This window comes from Pipistrellus kuhlii, unplaced genomic scaffold, assembly GCF_014108245.1.
Source record: "Pipistrellus kuhlii isolate mPipKuh1 unplaced genomic scaffold, mPipKuh1.p scaffold_m20_p_24, whole genome shotgun sequence".
NCBI lineage: Eukaryota > Metazoa > Chordata > Mammalia > Chiroptera > Vespertilionidae > Pipistrellus > Pipistrellus kuhlii.
The window spans coordinates 11,397,162-11,421,231 of NW_023425523.1; the positions used below are offsets into that span (position 1 = coordinate 11,397,162).

The 24,070-nt window shown below is 45.8% G+C and overlaps 1 protein-coding gene across 11 annotated transcripts in view; it reads right to left on the bottom strand.

Moving 5' to 3' along the window:
* Nucleotides 1-7,154: 7,154 nt before the first annotated feature.
* Nucleotides 7,155-24,070, bottom strand: part of PIP5K1A (phosphatidylinositol-4-phosphate 5-kinase type 1 alpha) — a 37,308-nt gene continuing 20,392 nt past the window's right edge. For 5 of the 11 annotated variants that reach the window (XM_045587001.1, XM_036452793.2, XM_045587003.1 and 2 more), the window contains 12 exons: nucleotides 22,832-22,962; nucleotides 22,080-22,197; nucleotides 21,746-21,898; nucleotides 20,181-20,480; nucleotides 17,129-17,334; nucleotides 15,192-15,275; nucleotides 14,218-14,266; nucleotides 13,920-14,004; nucleotides 12,644-12,790; nucleotides 12,319-12,448; nucleotides 9,073-9,121; nucleotides 7,155-8,787 (listed from right to left, as the gene is read on the bottom strand). In XM_045587001.1, the coding sequence (XP_045442957.1) occupies nucleotides 8,785-8,787; nucleotides 9,073-9,121; nucleotides 12,319-12,448; nucleotides 12,644-12,790; nucleotides 13,920-14,004; nucleotides 14,218-14,266; nucleotides 15,192-15,275; nucleotides 17,129-17,334; nucleotides 20,181-20,480; nucleotides 21,746-21,898; nucleotides 22,080-22,197; nucleotides 22,832-22,962 (1,455 nt within the window). In that variant the 3' untranslated portion in view covers nucleotides 7,155-8,784. Of the gene's footprint in view, nucleotides 8,788-9,072; nucleotides 9,122-12,318; nucleotides 12,449-12,643; nucleotides 12,791-13,919; nucleotides 14,025-14,217; nucleotides 14,267-15,191; nucleotides 15,276-17,128; nucleotides 17,335-20,180; nucleotides 20,481-21,745; nucleotides 21,899-22,079; nucleotides 22,198-22,831; nucleotides 22,963-24,070 lie in introns of those variants that run through there. The other 6 variants (XR_006742597.1, XM_036452796.2, XR_006742598.1 and 3 more) reach the window with 6 other exon arrangements.

Here is a 24,070-nt window from a genome sequence, read left to right on the forward strand (position 1 = left end):
GAAGCAATAACCAGAATTGCTGTCAGAGCTCGGGGCGTGGGTAAACCTACTCTGTGCCCCCCGCCCCCTGCACCCCAAACGACAGCCTCATGCTGAGCAAGAGTGGATTCTGGCCCAATTGCTTCCCCTCATCCGCACGACAAAGCAGTTGCTCCTCGTTCTGAGACGGAGTGTGAGCCAGGAGCATACGCGCCCTCCCAGCCTGCCCTGGTCCGCTGTCCCTCGCCCAAGGAGAACACCACATGCGCCTCACGTCCTGCAGAGCGGAGTGAGGCACCCAGAGGAGGCCCCGGGGCTCGGCAAAGCCCAGCCACAGGCACCCCGGCCTGTGACCACGGGGTTTCCCTTAGAGCCGGAGCAGGGTTCCCCGAATTAACGAGTAAAAACACAGAACCTTCCAGTTCAATGTCAATTTCAGACAGACAAGGAACCTTTCTTTAGTCCCATATTTGGGGCACCCTTAAAACTAAAAAAAAAAACAAAAAAAAAACTATTCTTGTCTCTGAAATGTATTTAACTGGACATCTGGCATTGTACCTGGCAGCCCTAGAACAGAACAAAATCGCAAGGCCCCACCTTGGCAACACGCAAGCAGGTAGAACTGTCTGCGTCCCTGAGCCGTAATGCTGCGGAGACGGAAAAGGAAGGGTGGCTCAGTGGGAACAGGACCCCGCGGGCTGCCTGGGAGCAGGCGGGTCATCTGGAAAGCCTGGCCTCTGCCCGGGGCGTCCTGTGTGGTGGGCAGTTCGGGACCCAGAGGAGGGAGTCCAGGGGCCGGCAGCCAGCTGTGTCCACTCAGGCCAGAGCGGAGGCAAAGCGCACGGCAGAGAGGACCAGGGGCCGCCCACAGCGGGCCAGGGTCTGGGGGAGGCAGAGCGGGCCCCGGGGACAGGCTGTGCTTTCAGAATGAGGCCGATGCGAGGCTCCTCTGCCGTCAGGAGAGAGGCCGCTGCTGCTGGGGGCGCGGTAACGGCGGAACCGGAGAGCTGGGGGAACTGCGAACAGGAAACGGCCACCGGAGCTGCAGCCACAGGCCGGCGGTCTCGCTCCTGCCACGGAGGCCACGGAGGCCACGGAGGCCACGGAGGCCACGGAGCGTGGCTGCCTCTCCCGTGGAGCGGGCACCAGGGAGCTCCCAGGCAGGGTACCCCACACCCGGGACTCCCCAGCACCCACCACACCGGGCCCGCAGAGGGAGGCAGGAGAGCAGGTCACCAGGTCAGGAGCTATTGTGAAACACGTAACCACCGGCCTCCATGAGATCCGTGGATCCTGTAACTCAGAGCGCCAGGGCCTCCATCCCCCAAACGGGGACCAGGCCGCAACCTTCAGAGAGGCAGGCTTTCGGGGACAGCTGGAGCGACCTCAGCTCCCACAGGCCTGGCGCTTGGCAACTCCCAGCACTAACCAGTTAGCCCGAGCCTGCCTCTGCCTCAGCTTCAAGCACAACAGGCTCCTGGGGCCTGCGGTCCTGCTGGGAGGAGGGCCGAGACCTTCTGAACGTCCCAGAACATGAGTCAGAGCAGCTCTCACCACCACAGAGACACCCCGGGCTGCCTGCTTTGAGGAACTATGAAGAGGGTCTGGGGAAGTCTCCACAGTGACCCCCCCACTATTATTTCTACTTAAGAAGCACTAACTGCTTACCATGCAGTATTTGGATCCTTACACACTGCCCTGCTTAATGCTCAGACAAACGAGGACCTGACAGCGACAGGCACCCACCAATCGGACAGTAAACACTCAGAGGTGGAAAGGACCAGAAAGAAAACACCTCCGAAGTTGGAATTGATCCTCGGGGTTAAATCCCTGAGTCTTCAGAGAAGAGCATCAGGACAGTCCAGGCCGGTCCGGGGTGTGCAATGCTGCTCTTCAACAGCAGAGGGCGCCAATGTCTGCAAAAAGCTACTTGCAGAATCCAGACCTGTAAGCAGCCTCTAGGACAGGAGTCCTCTGCTCTGTCCTCCACACGCTGCGGGGACACCCTGCCAGGCGCGCCACTCACATAGAAGAGGGTACCTCGCCCACACACACATGGGCAGCCCACTCAGGCCCGCGGGGATGGAGACGGCCTCTGACCAGGCTCGCCATGGGAACAGGCAGCTGGAGCTGGAGCCCAGGCTCAAGAGGAAGCGAGCGGCAGGAAGGGAGTGGGCCTGGCTGTGCCATCTCCCCGCGGCCCGGCCCGGAGCTACAGGGGAAAGGGCGCTCCGTGCCCTCTCCCAGGCGCCCTCCACACGCAGCCAGCGCGCCGCTTTGCCCCAAGCAGCTTGGTTTCCACCCGCTTTACTTCGTGGCCATCAGGCAGGGAAGGCATTGTATGCGGACAGGACTGGGTGTGGAAACCCTTTGAAGTCACCCAACACACACACACACACACACACACACACACACACCCCACTCCCATCCCCCGCTCAAGGCCAGCCCTCAGGCCCTCGCAGGCATGCACGGTCCTGATTTCAGAGGAGGGAAGCCTTTCCCGCAGGAAGGGAGCGGCTTTGCTCTGTGCCCGGGCCTGTGCCAGGAGCTCACGGTCCAGGGCTCAGCTGCTCCCGGGACACGGTCAAAGCCCCAAAAGGAGGGGACTGTTTCCTGAGTCAGCCGCTCCGATGGCTGCAGACTGGCCCAAACCCGTGGTGGGCAAACGCTTTGGCCCCTTGAGTGTGGCTCTTTCACAAAATACCACAGCCCGGGCCAGTCTATTTTGAAGAAATGGCTTTAGGAGAAGTTTAAGTTGAAAAAAAAAATTTGCAGTTTCTCAAAACAAATTGCCATTGTTGTACAGTTGATATTTGCTCGGTTGACTAATGAGTTTGCCGACCACTGGCCTAAACCAACCGAAACAAGCGCTCTGCCCATCTGGGTGCCAGAAGCTGAAATCAGGGTGTCTAGGGCCGCGCTCCCTCGGAGGGCTGGGCTCCGTCCGGGGCAGGGTCCTTCCTGCCTCGTCAGCCTCTGGCGGTTCCTGGGGCACCTTTGCTCCCAGCCCCATCCCTCCATGGTCCCCTCCTCTTGGCCTGGCCTCTGCCACCATCCTCACCTGACTCCGCCTCCGCCCTCACAGAAGCCCACGCCGAGTGAGTTCACGTGTGTGTGCCTCTGTCCAAGCACGTGGCCGTGGCCCTGCCCCTGATAGGGAGGGAGCGCACCTGCAGCTGTCCACGTGGCCCCGCCCCCATCACTGTTGTGGGCTCGAACCCTGGGTTCAGAATAAGACCACCGGAGGCTGATGATTGATTAGAAAGCAGGCAAAGATTTATTGGAATATCTGGCCAGGAGAGCACCACACGCAGATGGACTCCACACGACTGCACCGTTTCAGGGGTTCAAACCACAGGAATCTTCCTTTGTTCTAAATTCTAAACCCTAAAGACTACATTCTAGCCGGCACCGGTTTGGCTCAGTGGATATAGCATTGGCCTGCGGACTGAAAGGTCCCGGGTTCGATTGCGGGCACATCCCCAGTAGGGGGTGTGCAAGAGGCAGCTGGTCGATGATTCTCGCTCATCGATGTTTCTAACTCTCTTCCTCTCTGTGAAAAATCAATAAGATATATATATATGACTACATTCTAAAGACTGGGGTCAGCCCAAAGGGTCATTGCTAGTCACATCCTGCTGGACATTGGAATGTGGCCCTATCTTGCGATAGCCAATAACATAGAAGCAAGCTCGGAGGTTTTCTACAGTTTCTCTCTCTGAATCAATCTCCTGTCCAGGTCCCAGGCAAGGGAAAATTGCCTCAGCCTCCAGGTCTCCACCTGAAAGCTAAAGTAAATATTCCGTGTTTAATCAGGTGCAGGGGCCAAACTAGAAGGATTAAAATTCAAACAGCAATTTTTACCAAAGTATGGTTGCCACTATATTTCAATCACGTGCTCACCCCACTGTCCATGTGGCCCCGCCCCCTGATGACGTATTCATCTCCGGCCAATTGCATGGCCCTGTCCCCGACCAAGGGCGCACCTCAGCTCTCCGGGTGGCCCCATCCCCGCTGTGCACCTGCCCTAGGGGCTTCTTCCTCTGAGGGTACACAGCAGGACAAGGACAGAGGAAAATGGAAGCCTGGGCTGCCCAGAGCCTCTGTCTCCTTGACCTGTGACCTCTGCCTCTCCCCCCCACCCCCCGCCCCCGTGGCAGCATCTCGCGTCCCCTGGGCCCCCAGTCAGCACAGGGCACCCTCAGCGCTCCCCTGTAGCTCCAGGGACCTGCTGGGCCGGCCCAGGCCCCAGCCAGTCACCAGTTCCCCAGGTCCTGCCTGCAGCCCCAGGGTCCTCAGACCAGGTCTGGGGGTGGGGCTGGCAGTGCGGGTGCGATTGGGGGGAGGGGGGTTGCCCGAGCTCCTGGAGGGCTCAGCCTGAGCTCTGCGGCCACCGGAGGGAACCGGTCTACGGGGCGGGTAGGCAGAACAGGCCTCCCAGGGCAACTACTGGATGCCCAGCTGGCTCCAGAGCCATCCTACAGCCGCCCTGGCCTTAGCCCTCCTCAAGGGGAAGCAGCTGTGCTTTTGGTCCAGCCCAGCCCAGCTGCCTGCCTGGGGAGGAGGCAGGGGCTGTCGCCCTCTGCTGGCCAGGTCCTGTTACTGCGGAAGGTAGGCGACACCCTGCCACCCAGCCCCTGCCCACTGGAAACCAGCCCCACACATCATCCCCATGTCCCAGGTCAGAACCAGGCCGCGGAGGGGCTCCCCTCAGCCGGGATGGAGCAGAGCTGGACTGGGATGTGTGTGGTCCTCATATTCACAGGAGACTCCGGGCCCTGCTTGAACCGGAATAGATTACAGTGGACAGCTATAGAATTAGTAGTAGCTGCTGTCACTAGAGGCACACGCTGACCATAAGAGGGTTCCTTCTGCACTCACGTGGCATGAGCTTGGGAGGAGGGAATGGCAAGGCTAGCAGAAAGACCGTTTGTGCCTAAACCATGTTAGGATTCAATTCCTACCAGGGAAAGTTTTCTCCTTATCCAGCTTAAAGGAGGGCTCCGTCTGGGGCTTAGACTCCAAGAATCCCACCGCCCAGCCTCACAGGCACAGCAGGTCAATGAGTTTGGGGTCATGAGTTGACTTGACAGTAATTTCAACTCTTTTTGCATCCTAAACATAGATAAGCCTAATCGGCCTGGCTCAGTGGTTGAGTCTCGACCCAGGAACCAGGAGGTCATGGTTTCATTCCTATCAGGGCATATGCTGGGGTTGCAGGCACCATGGGCTCTACCTTGTTCTCTAAAACAGACCCTTTCATACCTTCAGGCCCTTGTGTGCCAGTGAAACGCCCCCGACACTTCTAGCCCACAGTAGCCTGTAATTTTCTCCCGCCTCTTTGCTCCGAGTACCGAAACCCTTAACTAGATCATATCTAACATGTTTTGGTGTACATGTGTGTGCGTGCTCCTCCTGGACACTGTCAACTCTTGAAGGTCAATTACTTCTTTTGACTTCCAACTGCCCATACAATGCTCAAAAGCTGCATAAATATAGAGTAATATAGATTGTGGTAAGAAAAGGAGCAATATTTAGTTAACTTGATTTTCTCTAAAATTATGCCACCAATATGCCCTGGAATGAACGCCTCCCCATCCCCCTTTTTGTCTAGTTCCCATTACAGTAAAAGAGCCTGGCCTGGCCAACATGGTTCAGTGGTTGAGCGTCAACCTATGAACCAGGTCATGGTTGAATTACCAGGTTACAGGTGATCCCCACTATGGGGAGTGCAGGAGGCAGCCAATCAATGATTATCTCTCATCATTGATATTTCTCTCTCCTTCTTTGAAGTCAATAAAAATATATTTTAAAACAAGCTTAAGCACAACAGGAAAACAGAGGTGAGGGAAGCAGTCTTTATGTTTTTCTAAGACTGACAACCTAAGGCAGTGCTTTTTTCAACTGATGTGCTGCAAGAATTTATAAAACATGCCCTGGCTGGTGTTGTACAGTGGTTAGAGCACCAAGGAAGGGTCTTGGGTTGATTCCCAGTCAAGGGCATGTCCCAAAGTTGCAGGTTCCCAGCCCCATTAGGGGAGGCACCAATTGATGTCTCTATCATCGATGTCTCTCTCTCCTCACCCCACCTCCCCCTTCCATTCTCTTAAAAAAAAAAAAAAATCAACGGAAAAATATCCTTTGAAGATTAACAACAAAAAAAGCATTTTTAAAACATGTAGTCAGGGCACTGACCTCTTTTCCCTTAGATTGTCAAAGAAAATTACAACAGCCAACACAATAGACTCCTCAGTGTGAATGCCCTGTCTTGAACTATATATATAGGCCTTACAATAAGAGTTGCATCGTATTGGACATATCAAATAAAGCTGTGTCTGATTGGTTAGTTCTTGGTACCATAAACACTGCTTATATACAAGCAAATATAAGCACCTGATTTTTTAGTCACTTTGGAGCAAAAAGGGTAAGTAAATAATACATTTTTGTGTGTAAATCAATCAAAATTATACCTAATTTTTGTCAGATCAGCAAAAAAAGCAGAGTATGTTTTTAATATGTCACAAGATTTTAGTAATTAACTTATATGTGTCAGGAGATGAAAAGGTTGAAAATTGCTGCTGTAGGGCCATGTCCAGGTAAAGGGGGGGAATCCTAGGACCAACCAATCTCAAGCTGGCTTTTCCCAATGTCCCTCTTCTTTCCTCTGAAACCTGAGATTTTGAGCTTTGGATTCCCAACTCCCTCAGTTAAAGTGGGTTGCAAACAAGGCAACAGACCTACAGTAACTCCCTTCAGATTCATTCACAGCTTTTCCTTGTCAAGTTTAAATTAAGATGAAGGGGGCCCTAACTGGTCTGGCTCAGTGGATAGAACGTTGGCCTGTGAACTGAAGAGTCCCAGGTTCAATCCTGGTCAAGGGCACATGCCTGGGTTATGAACTCAATCCCCAGTAAGGGGTGTGCAGGAGGCAGCCAATCAATGATTCATCATAGATGTTTCTCTCTTTCCTCCCTTTCTCTCTGAAATCAATAAAAATATATTTAAAAGAAAAAGGTGAAGGGGTGGCTGGAAGGGTTCAATGAAACCATTTCTCTCAGCCTGAGTTAGACTGAGGCTGGAAAGGATGCATTTGTTCAAAGCAACATGAATAGAACTTGAGCTTGCCTGGGGGACTCAAGTTTTGAGCAGATTGTATTCAAAGAAGAAACAATAGATCTAAATAAGTGTTGAAAGTTTAATACATCAAAACCAGATAGTTATCACTTATATTGCATTTGCCATTTCTGAACAATACAAAGTAGAGGCAATAGTGACACTTCATAAAAATGTTCATTCCCATTCCCTTCCCTATGACCCAGCCTCCCTTGAATACTCCCTCCCACCCTCTACAGAACTTTGTCCTGAATAAAACACTTAAATACATCATAAATAGTAAATTATGGAAGAAAAAAAAAAAAAAAACAGGAAGAATTCTTTCTTTCCTTCTTATAAAAAAGAACATGGCAGCAAAGACAGGCAGCCAGACCTGGCTGAGGGTGTCTAATATAGACAGTTATTTGGGCTGTGGGCTAACCTACCATCAAGGTGGGGTGGGATGAAGAGGATAGTCTGGGAATTCAACAATCTGCCTGAGATGCCAGGCCCCTTCTCCTCACAGGGAGTGGGAGGATCAGATGGAGAACTGCAACTCTTGGAGATGGGGAGGAGAGGGATTATACAGCCCCCATCCCCAACTTTTCTGCATGAAGAGAGGGGCAGGCCACGTGGCACAGCAGTGGCCTCACCGAGGCAAGAATCTGGTGGCTCCCATGAGTTTAAGAGATATTCTCTAGCTTCATAGATCTGGGCTGCCTGTCAAACACACACAGGTGAGCCTCTCTCACCTCAGCCCCACAAACAGCATAACACTGTTAGAGAAGGTGGGAAGAATAAGGAAGAAATCTCCTTTGGAGAAGGATCTAAAATTCATTTGATGTCTTCATATTTGGAAAAAACCACCAGAATACATTTCAAATTACAAAACAGTAATAATCATTATGGCCCGGCAGTGAGTAGGATCGCGCCCAAGAAGAGCCCTGATCTCCTAGCCCACGACTGCCCCGTTGTTTTAACAAAAGGGATAAAGATTACCCCAGGTCCCACTCTCTCCATTCCTTTAGCCTTAAGAAATTCATCAAGAGAGGAGGAGTTAAAGAGGAGCTGCTCCGGGCACAAACACCAAGGCTCTCCAGAGGGAACCCTAGGAATGGGCACCTCTCCACTTTTGGAGTTTTGATCTGAACTGTCTGGCTAAAAATAGTGTGCTGTGCGTTATTTTTTCTTCCCTTTTTAAGGAAAAAAAAGAAGGCTGGAAGGTGGTTAAACATCCTCACTCTTCCAAAAACCTTTACAAAGTTTACAGGGGTCTCCTTACGGAGAGAAAGAGCTATGATAAGAATAATGTGCCAGCCAGTCTGTCCTGAGGAAATTGAGAGTCCAGCTCCTGGTAAAAGGTAGAAGAGGGGCAGAAAACCACCAAGTCCAGCAACCCCACTTGCAGCAGGAAGAATGGATGTTTCAAAACAGTTCAATTGTAGAGTCCAAAGTTGGCCAGCTGAAAACTTGTGCCCCCATTCCCAACTCGGAAGTGGAGAGGAAGCTGGTTCCTCAATTGTCCAAGGCAGTAACGCCCATTCATGAGGAGGGGGAAGGAGTAGTTCTTCAGAAAGGAGCTGGAGAGTACCCTCGCCTCCATTATACTCCTTTTTTGATGACCAAGAAGAAACTCAGCATTACTGGGGCAATGGCTGACATCTTGAGATCACAGAGACAGAATCTTGTTCCACGTCTTCTGGGGTTTTCTGCTCACTGAAAGAGAATGAATGTCAAATTAAGAATGAGGAGTATGAAATAATGAGGAAGGAAAGGAACTCAAGTTAAGTTCAACCTGCCTGGCAGAGTTAATAAGTTTTTTTTCTATTTCAGCCTCCATTTCCAAGTACAGGGTACCAAAATCAAAAATTTTTTAAAGCAAGATTTAGGGGGCACCCAGTCCTTCTAACTTCGCCAATTAACACCTTGCTCCACACTCCATCAGCACATCCTCTTTATACCCTTCAAAGCATTCACCTCCCCCAAATCCCACACACTCACATGGGTGGACTCTGACTCTTCAATTTCAAGCTTTTCCAAGAGGGTTGCACTAATAGGAGGGGGGGAAACAGAGATAGAGAAAGAAGAATTATAAGATAAAAAATAAAAAGAACTGTCCTCTCAAGCCTATTCTCCATAATGTACTTCACAATCAATTCAGGATTCAAAAAGAAGGGGCTAAAAAGCTACTAAATTTAAAAACATTATTTAGTTTCTGGAAACTATAAAATATTTCCTAATACCCTCTTCTTCTGTCTTCAATCCCCAAGTATGGTAGGCACCGAAAGATCACTGCCATTGTGTAACTCTCTTCTCTTGAGTGTGGGCTGGATTTGAGCATTTTCTCCTAGTGAACAGAATCTAGCACAGGTTATAGGATGCCAATTCGGAACTTAGGTTGCAAAAAATCTATTGCTTCCTTTTGGGTACATGCTCTCTGACTTGTTTGCTCTGGGGAAAACCAGTTGCCAGGCTGTAAGCTGTCCTACAAAGAGGACCATGTGATAAGAAACTGAATCCTGCAAACAACTACATAAGCTTGGAAACTTATCTTCCTCTGAGTAAACCTTCAGATGAGACCACTGCCCTGGCTAACAGCTTGACTATAACATCCTGAGAGACCTTAAGCCAGACACCCAGCCAAGCCACACCTACTGTAGATTCTTAAGCTACATAAGATATGAGACAATAAATGTTTGTTGTTTTTAGCTGCTAAGTTTTGGGGTAATTTGTCATACAACAATCAATAAAAATACACCTAGAAACAAAGTGCCGCTGTAAGAAAAATCTAAAATGTGGAAGTGGCTTTGGAACAAGGAAGTGATTTTCAAGGAGCATTTTAGTGAAAGTTTAAAAGTGCCCTAAATATAGTATAGAATTTTGGACTTTAACTGGGTTGACAGTGACAGCTGAAAGTGAAGAAAAATACTCGTATTAGAAAATGAAAGAAAGGGAATCCTTATAATATAGTGAAACTAAGTTTAGCAACAATGTCATCTGCAGTTATATGGAAAGTAGAATATGTGCCTAATACTGGATAATCCTGTTATGGAGATTTCTAAAGCGTAGTGCTACCTGTCACTTGAGGAATTTTTCCGTTGCTTTTTAAAATCAGTTAAAGGGAAGGAGGGAAAGAAGGAGACATGGATTGGAGACACAGGCCTTGAGCCGCAACTGGGGCAAGGGAACAAACCTGCAACCCAGGTACATGCTTTTGACCAGAAATCAAACCTGAGACCCTTCCATGTGCAGGCTGACGCTCTAACCACTGAAAAATACTGGCCAGGGCCTGATTTCTTCTCAATGCTTATAGTAAAATCTGAGAGAATAATAATAAATTAAGGGAAGGATTATTAAACAAAAAGAAGCCAGGACTTGACGATCATTTTACAAAGTCTGAGCCTCTCTAGATAGCAAACACTACTAAAATTAAAAGGCGTCTACATTCCTAGACGGTGTGATCAGTGGTTAGAGTGTCAGCCTGTGCATGGAAGGGTTACAGGTTCAATCCTCAGCCCCTCATCACCTGGGGAGCATGGAAAAGGCAACCAACTAATCAATGTCTCTCTCTCTCCCCCCCGCCCCCCCCTTTTCCCTCTCCCTTCTACTGTCTTTAAAAATCAATGAAAAAAATTTCCTCCGGTGAAGATTTAAAAAAAAGAAATGGTTTCAGAGTAAAGCTAAAATCCTCACCCAGTGATATGTTTTTAATCCTCACCCAGTGATATGTTTTTATTGATTTCGGAGGGAGAGGGAGGGAGAGGAAAGGAGAGGGAAAGAAATAATGAAAAACATATGATGTGAAAAACAATGAGCTGAGACTAAAAACAACAAAAGCAATGCAAAATGAAAAAAGGACCACTGGATCCCCCAAATTCTACTGGCAAGGAGGAGGCTGAGAAAACTACTAAGCTACAAACACATTCTAGTGTTTAGGAACACCCAGAAGGCAAAACTAAGAGTCCAAAAGATAGAGCCGAAAATCATGGAGAATTATTCCCAAGCTTTGAAACCTGATAAAGAAACTAAAGTATTTGCTGTATTTTAGGTAGCTATGGGTCAGTGATTCCTCTGTGCCTCAAATTCTCAATCTTTTTGTACAGGAACATGTATATGGGTCATCTAGCGTCTGTCGCCACTGTACACTGGGTGGTTGGTGAGACGATAGCTTGTCTCTTAAATTCACAGAGGATCAGCACTCAAGGAGCAATACCTGGGAAGCTCATTCAAACATGGAGTGAATTTAGGTAACAAAATTCTGGACTCTGAGCTGATGCTATAATGGGATAAAACTTTTGGAATGAATTTTGCACTGGAGGGATATGAGTCACTAGAGATCAGAGGGTGGACTATAATAGGTGACTCTTAAGATGGCTCCCAGTGAGACCTGCCTTCCTGGTATTCATGCCCTTGTGTTATTCTTTCCTTGAGTACATGTCAGATTTAGTGAACAGAATAGAGTGCAGGTAGGAGGATGTCAATTCTGAGATTAGATGACAGAAAGAATATGGCGTCTGCTTAGGTGTATGCACTCTGAGGGAAGCCAGATATCTGAGTTGTCTTATGGTGAAGCCCATGTGTCAAGAACTGAGGGAGGCCCTAGCCAACAGCCAACAAGGAACTAAGGCTCTCAGTCCAGCAACCCACAAAGAACTGAATCTTACCCCAAACCATATAAATAAACTTAGAAGGGAGCCTTCAGAAGAGACCCTAGCCTAGCCAACAGCTTGACCACCACCTCATGAAAGACCTTTAGCCAGAGGACACAGCTAAGCTGCACCTAAATTCCAGACCTCCAGAAAATATTACTTTTTTTTTTTTTAAGCCACTAAGTTTTGGGAAAACTTATTATGTTGTAACAGATAATTAACACACCAGGTAACAAAACAGAATGACAATCTTTACACTGGGTTATTAAAGATTGTTCACTGTCTTCACTGTCCAGGAATCTCTCTAACCTTATATCCAACTCGGAGAATTCACTTATCTCACCAGGAGATGCAGGGCTCGCTGGGGTATTCTTACTGATTATCAGAAAAGCCTGCACACAGCTTTCCCCACCCACAAAGATACAGAGATGTTGGCACACGTTTCCAAATCCTAACGATGAACACTAAGGAAGGTGAATCTGAAAAAACCTAGTGAAGAGCAAAAGACAGCGATGTCTGTACAAAACAGTGATGGAAGTTTCCAAGGACCTGAAGAAAGAGATAAGAAGATTACAGAGACAGGGGCCAAGGAACCAACCTTGTAGATAACATTGGCAAAGTCTCTCCAACTACAGGTGAAAAGCAGGGGTCAGGAATAGTGGAGACCTCACTGATTTTCTCCAAAGGTGGAGTCTGAGGTAAAACATCAGGACGACCGAAGTGGACGCCTGGAAAAAAGAAAGGGGAAGAAAATCAATAAATAAAAAAGAAGAAGAAATGGGGTGGGGAAAATTCAGGGAAATTTATGTAGCAACTTGGCTTTTCCTGGACAGGAATAGGAAGCAAAGGTCCTAAGCAAATAAGGACTCGGAAGAAAGGGAAGGAGTGCCCAATCACATGGGAACCCCAGCCCTGGCGCTGACCTGGCTCCACTTCCGCCTTTGTTGTCACTTGTGCCTTGTGCTCCCCAGAGACCGATGGCTGGTAAGTAATGCAGGAGTTGCCGCTGGGGGCTCCTCGCCGAGAGAAAGATGAGCCAGACCGAAACTTTTTGGAAGGAGAGGGCTTCACTTCAAAAGGGAAAGAGAGAGCCTACTTAGCACCCCCCTCAGAAACCATCACCAAGACATAGGCACAAACTGCTAGCATCCCCAGCACAAACACAAAGTTGTTTTTCTGCAAAGCAGGAAGAAGGGTTAATATCAACAAAGATGGGCTCTATGAACTACTTTTTAGAGGAAGGGGCACCTTAGTTCACTTCACTTTGCAAACAAGAGGGGAACCTAGAAAAAGGAGACACATACATTTCTCACCCCTCCTACAAGTGACCTCAATGGCTTAGCTTTCACCTGATGAGATGTTCTTTATTCCAGCGGTCGCCAACTGGTGATCCACGGACCACTGGTGATCCGTGAGGTCCGAAAGGTTGGCGACCGCTGCTCTATTCTGTAACACCATTCTTTAATAGTATCCTTCAGTTAAAGCTGACAAAGATGACCCTTCACTCTATATCCTTGAAGTACTTATGCACACGGCACTATGATGACACTTTACGCTTGGTTATACATCCCTTTGAAAAGACTGTAAAAGGATTTTCCCGTATTTCTGAAGACTGTGGCAGACTAGGTCCTCTGCCTCACTGAGGGATGCCTGTGATGCGGAGACAGGAAGGAGGAGCTGGAATTTACCAGTGGCAGCAACATGAAAGGTTTGGAAAGAATAGTGGTACTTCCCTATCAAAAAAGTTGAGGGATGAAAGTAAAACCACCCATTAAGTGACATCAGTAAATGCTTCTGCAACCATTTGAATTCAATCTGAGAACTCCGTGGCATTTGATTTATAAACGGAAAACATAACATTGGTAATATCCTTGCCCAACTACCATGAAGTCTGACTCTGCCTAGCTCAGCCTGTGACATGGACTCTACACCCACACTACATATTTTTTGAAATCCCACCAATTTCCAAAAAAATGCCCCTCACCTCAATGACACATGTAGGGAGAGCCAGGGGGAAAGCAGCGAGCAACTTGGAAACGACTGGAACAGACAGAGTGACTGACACAAAGACAGGCAGCAGCTATCATGGAATGTGAGTAGAGCAGGAGAGGCCTCTGGCTTTGTGTCCCTGACAGAAGTGTCCTGCCCCTCATCTCTTGAAGGGGGCCACTGGGGGTTCATCTGGTAGAAGCCACTTACAGGGGATCTTCTTGAACACTGTGTTGCACATGAAGCGCTGGAACCGTTCAGCGTAGAAGCCTGGGCGATGCACCGATACGGTGTCCTGCAGAGCAGAAGAGATGGCTGCAGAGTTAAGAGACAGAAGAGGTCCAGAAAAGGAACCTCTAGTCCAAGGGCCACTTTCCCCTTGTATGTATTATTCAGACCCTAGTAGAAGGGTAAAACCCACAAATAAAATGAGGTAATAAGAAACTGAGGGGGGGTGAATCTGAAGTGAGGGAGGCAGAAGGAGAACCTCTAGCTAACTGCTACTCACCCCATCATGTACCAGTGCTTTCCAAGAGTGCTCCAACTTCTTAACAAACCTGCCAAAGAAAATGTGTATTATATATACTTGACCTTATACTTTTTTATTTTAGGGAGTTCAAGTCAATGGTAATAGAAAAACTTAGAGACAGAAGCTGGGAAAGCACTCGCACTAATATACTGGCTTTCCAAAAAATAGGCACAGTAGTACTTATTCAGTATGGAGCAAAGATGTTTCTAGGTGGGTCAATTATCCCAAGAGAAAGAGTAGCTATTATGTCTCTGGCAAGTCAGGGACAAGAATATTTATTGTAAAAGAACAGCTAGAAGAATAAATGGGCAAGCCTCTAGAGGAGTTAAAATTGGATAATATTCTGAATCTGTAAACCAAGCACTTACTAGTACCTGAAACCTTACAGGAACAAAATTGAGGTCTCATATAGGGTGTACACGTTAACAGCTGATAGCTCAATTTTAAAAATGAAATATATTTTAATGAACACTGCCTTTGTAATTCAAAATACGTGTATTTATTTATTTTGGACACACTGTATTTCTAGTGTTTCCCTCTCCATCACTTCACTGCCTCTTAGTTCCACAGACCAAGTCACAGTTTCCAAAGAACACAGTGACCCTCTTGCTATTCCTTCGTGGAAAGGGGGAACGTGTTTCTGCTGGAACCCACTGTGGAATATGACTCACCTCACAGGTTTTTCAGTCAGACAAATGGTACATTTTACCTTGGTGCTGCCCAGAACTGACTCAGCTTTCCAGAGGTGCATGTTATGTTGGGGTAAAGAAGCCAAAAAGACAGGCAAAAATCAAGAAAATAAATCACTACTTGACACCCAATGAGATAAGCAGCCAGATTATAACTCGCTGCTCTTCTATCAGGAAGAATTTGGTGAAAAACCCATCTTCAAAAGAAATTGGGGGTTATCTGCATCCACTTTGCCCCTAATTTGGAATTCTTATGTTTCTCACCTGTAAGACTGCAGAATGTCAATGATCCCGATATAAAGCAGCAGCCTTTCCCCTTTACTATTCCGGGCAGGGATGCCACCCATACTGAGAAAGACAAAAGAGAAAGAAAGCAAACCTTTGGCTAGCAGGTAACATAACTGTCCCATCTTCCACAAACTGGGAAAGAGTAAGAGACTTCCTCTGACCCGCCCACCCTGGAGTATGTATTATAACCTCATCCTCTCCAAATCTCACTCGCTAGCCTGCCTCTCCCACCCCTATTCCACCAAAAAGAATCTAAAATCACCTACAATTTTGGAAATATTTACCCAATTAACTCTAAACTCCTTCCATCAGTACTTAGTTACTAGTAAATCTATGCCCACTAAGACACTCTTCTTGAATGACCTCAAAACTGAAACCAACTAAAAAACATCTCTGGTCCCTTCAGTAACTACACATCCTTGATAGATACATTATGGTAAGAAGATGTAAATAAGTCTGTAATAAATTCCAGTATCATTTGCAGATATGTCTAAGACTCTGAATGAACTTTTTAAAAAGTCTTTTAATTTTGAATAGCTTTTCTTCCCAAGTATACTACAAATCCCAAATTCAAGATATCATCCTTTCTTTATAGATTCTTAAGAAAGCTCATTCTAGGCCTTGGTTAACCGGTAGCACAGTTGGTTAAAGCATCATGCCAATACGTCAGGGTTTGATCCCTGGTAGGGCACATATAGGAATCAAACAATGAATACATGAATAAGTGGAACAACAAATTGATTTCCTTCTCTTCTTTCTTTAAAAATCAATAAATTTAAAATATATATTTTTTTATTAATTTTAGAGAAGGGAAGAGGGAGGGTGGGAGAGAAGGGGAGAGGGAAACAGAGAGAAAAAGAGAGAGAGAGAGAGAGAGAGAGAGAGAGAGAGAGAGAGAGAGAGAGAGAGAGAGAGAGAGAGAAACCCTGATTTGGCTGCCTCTTGCATACCTTCTACAGTGGATGAAGATTGCAACCCAGGCACATGCCCTGATCAGGAATAGAAACAGCAACCACTTGGTGTATAGGACAACACCCAACCAAATGAGCCACACGGCCAGGGCTAAAATCAATAAATTCATAATTTAAAAAAAAAATAAGCCGTAGCTGATTTGGCTCAGTGAATAGAGCAACGGCCTGCGGACTGGAGGGTCCAGGTTCAATTCTCAGTCAAGGACACATGCCCGGTTTGCAGGCTGAATCCACAGTTGGGGGCGTGCAGTGATTCTCTATCATCGATGTTTCTCTCTCTATCCCCCTCTCCAAAATCAATAAAAATATATTTTATAAAATTTAAAACAGGCCAGGACCGGTTTGGCTCAATGGATAGAGCGTCGGCTTGGGGACTGAAGGGTCCCGGGTTCGATTCCGGTCAAGGGCATGTACCTTGGTTGCGGGCATATCCCCGGTGGGGGGTGTGCAGGAGGCAGCTGATCGATGGCTCTCTCTCATCGATGTTTCTGGCTCTCTATCTCTCTCCCTTCCTTTCTGTATAAAATCAATAAAATATATATTTTTTTAAAAATTAAAACAGAAAGCTCATTCTGTAGTCTGTAAACATTAACATTGTTGGCTTAACTGCTGAATCAAGGCTATTCCTTCGCAGAAGATGCACCCCTTCCTGAAGAAGAAATGCTATTAGCCTATGCTCTCCTTTTTTAAAATATATTTTATTGATTTTTTTACAGAGAAAAAGGAAGAGGAATAAAGAACTAGAAACAAGGATGAGAGAAACATTGACCAGCTGCCTCCTGCACACACCCCACCGGGAACGTGCCCGCAACCAAGGTACATGCCCTTGACCGGAATCGAACCTGAGACCCTTCAGTCCGCAGGCTGACGATGCTCTACCTACTGAGCCAAAGAGGTTTTGGCTATGCTCTCCTTCTTGATGACCCTGAGCCCACCACTCACTGGTCTTCAGTCTCCATGGTGCCGCCTCTCCGAGCCTCGCCCTGGATAGATTCCATGGCTGTGGAATAGAGAGCCTTTTGGGGAGCTGGTTTGCGTGTATCAATTGAGTATAGTGTGTCATGGCCTGAGGGTTCTCGTTGTGCGTGATCTATGTTATGGATTGACATCAGGAGACTATAGTCCATTATCTTGAAACTCTGCAGCACCTAAAGGAAGGAAATAACACCATCTGAGCTTTGGGTGGCATGAGAGGTTTTTTCAGGATCTCGCAGCTTTTCTGGTCCAATTATTCTTGATAGTGAACCTCTAGGGCTAACCATAGCATTATCCTTATCTTCTCCTCATTCTTAGAGAAAAACATCCTCTTGATATCTCTTCAATTGTATCCCTCAGCTTTCTTTCATTTGAGTAAACACAAAATAGGCACTGCCTAGCTCACAAGACACTTTTCTTTCCTTTTTTCTCTTCACACAAACATCGTTATATTCGCAAGGGAATAAGAAATACATGTTTTTGCTTTAAAGAATCCACAAGGAGGGTCTGGTAAAAGTTTTACTTTGTGAAAGAGCAAATCTGTTGCAGGACTTAATACAATCAGCTTCAATTCAGTTATACCTACCATCTGTAGGCACTGTGCTTGTTTATGGAGAATACAAAGATACTGAAGAGAATTTCTGTATTATAATTACAGTATTATAATACTAGAGTATTATAATTTAGGAAGAGAAACAAAAGTGAAAATAAATACAACATGGCCTAATGTGTACAATTGAAGTGCTTATCTGACTGAGGAGCAGTCTACAGGTCAGGAAGTAATACATACACAGGGTTATGAAAGATAAATTACAGAGAAAATAAGTCTAAGTATTTAAAGGAAATACTGCGAGGCATGAAATAGCATGTCTTGCAAAGGGAGGTATAATTTGATATTTCTAAAGCATAAAATACAAAGGCTAAGTGAGGCAGATTAGAGAGGTTGGCAGGGGTAAGACAATGACATGTCTGATATGTCACATTAAGGAGCTTGGATCATATCCTATAGTTTTCATCCCTCGCTCCCCACCCAAAACAGGGTGGAAAAGGGTTTATTCCCACCTGTCCAGGAGCTCACTTTGGTGCTGTACCTCAACCACTTAGGTACGTGAATGCAGTGCGGGATAAAGAGAACAGGACTCACTCTTATGTATAGTTTGAGGAAAAAAACACACATTTGTTTCACTGTTTCTAGTCCTTACAACCAAAGGAGTCAAACTATAAAATAGGAATTATCCTGAAATAGATGCAGAATAAGCAAAGCCAGTTCGAGAAAAAACTACCATAGATGTAGAAAAATCAATAGGGAAAGATGTCACCAAAATCAAAAGAAAGTATGTTAAAAAGTGGAAATAGTTATCGAATGCTTCAGAAAATTCAACGAAGGACTAAGAAGTCCTTTCCAGTTGGCATTTCTGTAGTCAATGGGAAGAATTGTTCAACTGGAGTGATGAGAACAAAAGCCAGGACAACAGTGAGTTGAGGCAGAAATAGGAAAAGAGAAAAAGAAATATAAGCATCATTAAATGGAGACATTGAAAAAAACCCTCCTAACTTTAAGACAGAAGAGGTAAGCTTATTTGGGTATAGAAAGAAAATAGTCAGTAGAGGCTGAAGCCAGAGGTGGAAAAGGAAGCAAGTTATAAAGCATGATCTTAAATAGGAGGAAATGGATCTAGAAGACAAAAGGGGTTGACCTGGAATAAGCCACCAAGTTGGTTAAGAAAGGAGATTAAGGATGGTTTATAAATTAGTGATGGGGCAGGACAAAGGGATGGAATGGAATAGAAAGTTGAGGTGATTTGTTGAGAAATAAGGCTGGGAAATGGAAGTTAAAAAGCGGTTTGACAAAATAAACATACAACGAAACAAAAACAATCATAGCTACAGCATGGTGGTTACCAGCGGGAAAGGGGGTTGGGGTGGAGAGCAAAGAAGGGAAAAGGGGTCAGATAAAAGGTGACAGAAGACGACTAGATTTCAGGTGATAAGCACATAATAGACTGTATAGATGTCATATTATAAAGTTAAACATCTGAAATTTATATACTATTAACTGTTACTCCAATAAGTTTAATTTTAATTCATTTTAAACTACAAAAAAAAAAAAAAAAGTGGTTTAGTCTGGCTGATGTGGCTCAGTGGTTGAGCATCGACCTATGAACCAAGTTCTCATGGTCTGATTCCTGGTTTCAGGCTAGATCCCCAGTAGAGGACCTGCTAGAGGCAGCCAATCTATGATTCTCTCACATCATTGATGTTTCTCTCTCTCTCCCTCTCACTTCCTCTCTGAAATCAATAAAAAAATATATATATTTTTTAAAAGTGGTTTGAGCTGAAACCAGTTTGGCTCAGTGGAGAGCGTCGGCCTGCGGACTGGAAAGTCCCGGGTTCGATTCCGGTCAAGGGCATATACCTTGGTTTCGGGCACATCTCCAGCGGGGGTGTGTGCAAGAGGCAGCTGGTTGATGTTTCTCTCTCATCGACGTTTCTAGCTCTCTATCTCTCTCCCTTCCTCTCTGTAAAAAATCAATAAAATATATTTTTTCTTTAAAAAAAAAAAGTGGTTTGAAGAGAGTGCCAATTATATGAACTCTCTGCTGAGAGAAACAGAAAATGGATTGATGAGGGAAACGAAGGCCCAGGTGGAGATGGATTATCATACATCTACAGAGATGCCTGTACACACAGTTGTGTGATAGTAGCCGGCTTCCAAGATATAAATTTAGATTTGGCAGACAGGACCTGAGGAATGATGGTGCTGATATGAAAATAAGACTGTATAATTATGAAGCCTAGGGTGGGCAGAGAAGGAAATAAAACCAGGTGGGGGAGGATAGAAAGTAAAAATGTGAAGTGGTAACAAGGAGGTAGTAAAAATTATTTTAAATGAAGTCTAGGAAATATGGAGTGAAGGAACAGTCAAATCTCCCACAGATTTGAAGCCCAAGGACAACCACGCTGTTTTAGTAATAGAGATTTTTGGTGTCTGTGAGACAAGGAAATCTGGCAAACTCACCAAACAGTCACGCTGCAGGGTCTTACAAAGAGCATTGTACATATCAGCATCCAAAAAGAGACCGTCAGGGATGTCTTGTAAGAAGTCCAGGTCTTTAAGGGTGGGGAGAGGCTTCTCCCGCTCTTTCTGGGAAGCCCGCCGTTTGTAGGTTGAGCCCTTGAGGTCGTATTTGATATGCATCCTGACAGACCGTGGTAAGAGGTTATTCATTACCACAATTCGAATATTCTTACCACCTGCCTGCACACAGTACAGTCCATAGAATTTAGGCAGCAAAGTCCGAGGGTTCTGGTTGAGGTTCTAAGGGTACAAAAACAAAAAGTAGGAGAACTTAGCTGATTTTCAGTGAAATTCAAGGGCAAAAGCTGCCATCCACCTTCATTCATCTAATACTTGGGATTCAAGTACAATCTGTCTGCCCATAACCACATGCCACATAACATATTTGTTTGCAACTTCACAATGCATCTAATGATGGGATCATCACCAAGCTGAGCCACAGACTCAGTCAGGATACTGAATGTATGATGAGTATATTCCTTTAGAGAGGTTTAAGAGAAGACAGCGTTGAAAAAGTCTTAACTCTTAGCCCTTGGTATAGTATATTCTGGTGTGTGATGGGAGGCAATTTCTCGAGAACCCCCAAGAGCAGTCAGTCAGAGTAAGATCAGATAAAGTACTGCCAAGGGAAATAAGCAACCCCATTCTCCAATGTAGGAGCTAAGAAAACAAAATCATCATTGCATCCATTTAAAAAAAAAATTAGCATTATTTATTTTGAGAAGGGGGGAGGTGGAGGAGGGAGAGAGATTTTTTGTTCCAATTTGTCCAAGTTATTTATGCATTCACTGGTTGATTCTTATCTGCGCCCTGATTAGGGATAGAACCCTCAACCTTGACATATCAGTATAACACTCTAAGCAACTGAGCTACCTAGCCAGGGCCATCATTAAATCTTGCCTTTGTTATCCAAAGTAACACAGTCTAAGCCAAGTAACACTTAAAATGGGACAGCTTGGCTGGCATGGCTCAGCCATGGAGCATCAACCTATGAACCAGAAGGTCACAGTTTAATTCTGGGTCAGGGCACATGCCTGGGTTGGGAGCTCGATCCCCAGTGTGGGGCGTGCAGAAGGCAGCCTATTAATCATTATCTCATCTTTGATGTTTCTATATCTCTCCCCTCTTCTCTGAAATCAATATTTTTTTAAAATAATAATGTATTTTTAAAAGCACTGACATTGTTTGTTTGTTTGTTTAATATATTTTATTGATTTTTTACAGTGAGGAAGAGAGAGGGACAGAGAGTTAGAAACATCGATGAGAGAGAATCATCGATCAGCTGCCTCTTGCACACCCCCTCCTGGGGATGTGCCCGCAACCAAGGATCATGCACTTGACCGGAATCAAACCTGGGACCTTTCAGTCCACAGGCCGACACTCTATCCACTGAGCCAAACGGTTTCGGCCACTGACATTGTTTTACCCCACAGAAGACAACCTCCCCAGCCTTGTCCAGGAGTAAAGGGGGCAGCACAGGTAGCCAGTGCTCCTCTTCCCCTCACCATGTAGTATCCTGGAAGCAGCTTCTGCAGAAACTCCGCCTCTTTATGCTGGACTGTTTTAATGATGAATTCGTCATCACTGGACACGTAGAAGAGGGAACCACTAGCCCCAGAGTTGCACAGTTCAATCAGCGGCTCACTGCAGAGGGAATACTGAGGCCCCAAAGAGAAGAGAACAAGAAGTTCAGAAAAATCAGGACCTGCTCAACCAGAAATCAACTGCAGATGCAATTCTGCTCCAAAAGAAAACTAGAGTAAAGCAATGGAGAGGGCCTTCCTTTAGGAGTATTGCTCTGATAGAGGAGTCACAGGGTCATGAGATCCGGAAGCTTACCAAGTAATCATCAGGCCGGATACCAAATAATTCTCGAAAGTAGCGGAAAGCAACAGGTGCGTAGGTCTTGAACCGAAAGTCATTGTAGTGATGAGCAGGGGTCAGGTTGCTCCCTTCACTGTGGGGTTAAATAGAAGAAGCCATAAGTTACCAGTCCCTGTTATCCAGGGAGTTCACCCTGGGAGTCACCCAGAGGCAGAGTCAATACATCCCTTCTGATAGAACCAGAGGGATTAGATGAGTCAGTTACTTAGTGTGACCAAAGCACAACGTGGGGTGCTAACCAGCTTGGCTTAGTGGATAAAGCATCAGCCTGCGGACTGAAGGGTCCCAGGTTTGATTCCAGTAAAGGGCACAATATTGGGATGGCAAGCTTGGTCCCCAATGTGGGGCACACAGGAGACAGCTGATCCGTGATCCTCTTTCATCACTGATGTTTCTATTTTTCTCTCCCTCTCCCTTCCTCTCTGAAGTCAATAAATTTTTTAGAAAGCACATGGGGATGAAAACATGAGCACATGAATGTAATTGTTGTTTTTCTTTAGGGCTCACTCTTTAGGCCAGAGGCTCATGGAAACATCCAAAGGACAGCATCTACTCTCTACATTCTAGTGTCCCATATCACCCTGATTAAAATCAGGTTAAGAACTTGGCACATGCCTAAATTACATCCAAACCCCTAAAACCGGCCTAAGGTTAATATGAAAAGGCACACTTTCCAGGCCATTATCCTGAACATTAACCTCTTTTACCTGGGGAAGAAGATACTCTCCACCACATAAAAGTCTTGCATGAGGACATCGCGCTCTGGTTTGGTACTCAGGCTCCCCACAGTGTGAGTAATGCCTAACTGAATGGCACCTTTCAAGGCTGATGAGGTTGTCTGAAAACAGAAAGGAAATAAGGGCAAAATTTCTGGGATTAAATCTGACCACAGCAATAAAAACTTAGAAGGGAGAGCCGGGACCGGTTTGGCTCAATGGATAGAGCATCGGCTTGGGAGCTGAAGGGCCCCGGGTTCGATTCCGGTCAAGGGCATGTACCTTGGTTGCGGGCATATTCCCAGTAGGGAGTGTGCAAGAGGCAGCTGATCGATGACTCTCTCTCATCGATGTTTCTAACTCTCTATCTCTCTCTCTTCCTCTCTGTACCAAAAAAAAAAAAAAAAAAAAAAAAAACTTAGAAGGGAGAGCCCGAAGGAGCACTTAAGCAAACGCCCTTCTAAGTAGTTCATCCTGACCCATGTTTTACATTGCAGTTTAGCTTGGCAAAGAATGGAAGGGCTTAAAGATACAGAGTAGCAAAGGTGGGACTGTCCTGCCAGTCTAAGCTAGGCAAGATGTTCCCTCCTATCCATATTTATATTTGAAAGATACATTGTACTGAGAGAACAATCTTAGGTCTCACTCCAAAAATTCCTTCCCCTAGAGTATCAGGAAACATTTTATTCATCTGATATAGGAGGCAATTAAAATTAACTAATATTCTCAAGGCGTTGGTGGTATAGTGGTGAGCATAGCTGCCTTCTAAAATTAACTAATATTCTGATTATCTACCCAGCTATAGAAGTTTCAATCCACTAAGGCAGGGCTTGACTGGTGTTCTAAGGACAATAGAGTAGCAAAAAATAAAGTAACAAAAAATTCCTAACTGAAAAAACTCAGTATTAAATCTAAAAACTTCTCTCAGAAATGATCACACTATGGCTAAAACACAAATGCAAGAGCCCCACTTTTACAAACTAGGATTCCAATCCCATAGAAATATATCGCATCCCCTACATATGTGCTGTCCAGTACAGTAGCCTCTAGCCACACATGACTGTTTAAAGTTAATTAAAAATTTGCTTCTTTAGTCTTACTAGCCACATTTAAGTATGACTAGTGGCATCGTTTCTCGGCCTTTTGGCTAAGATCAAGCACAGTATGACTAGTGGCTACCATAATGGATAACAAACAGTACTTTTCAATCACTGTAGAAAGTACCATTAG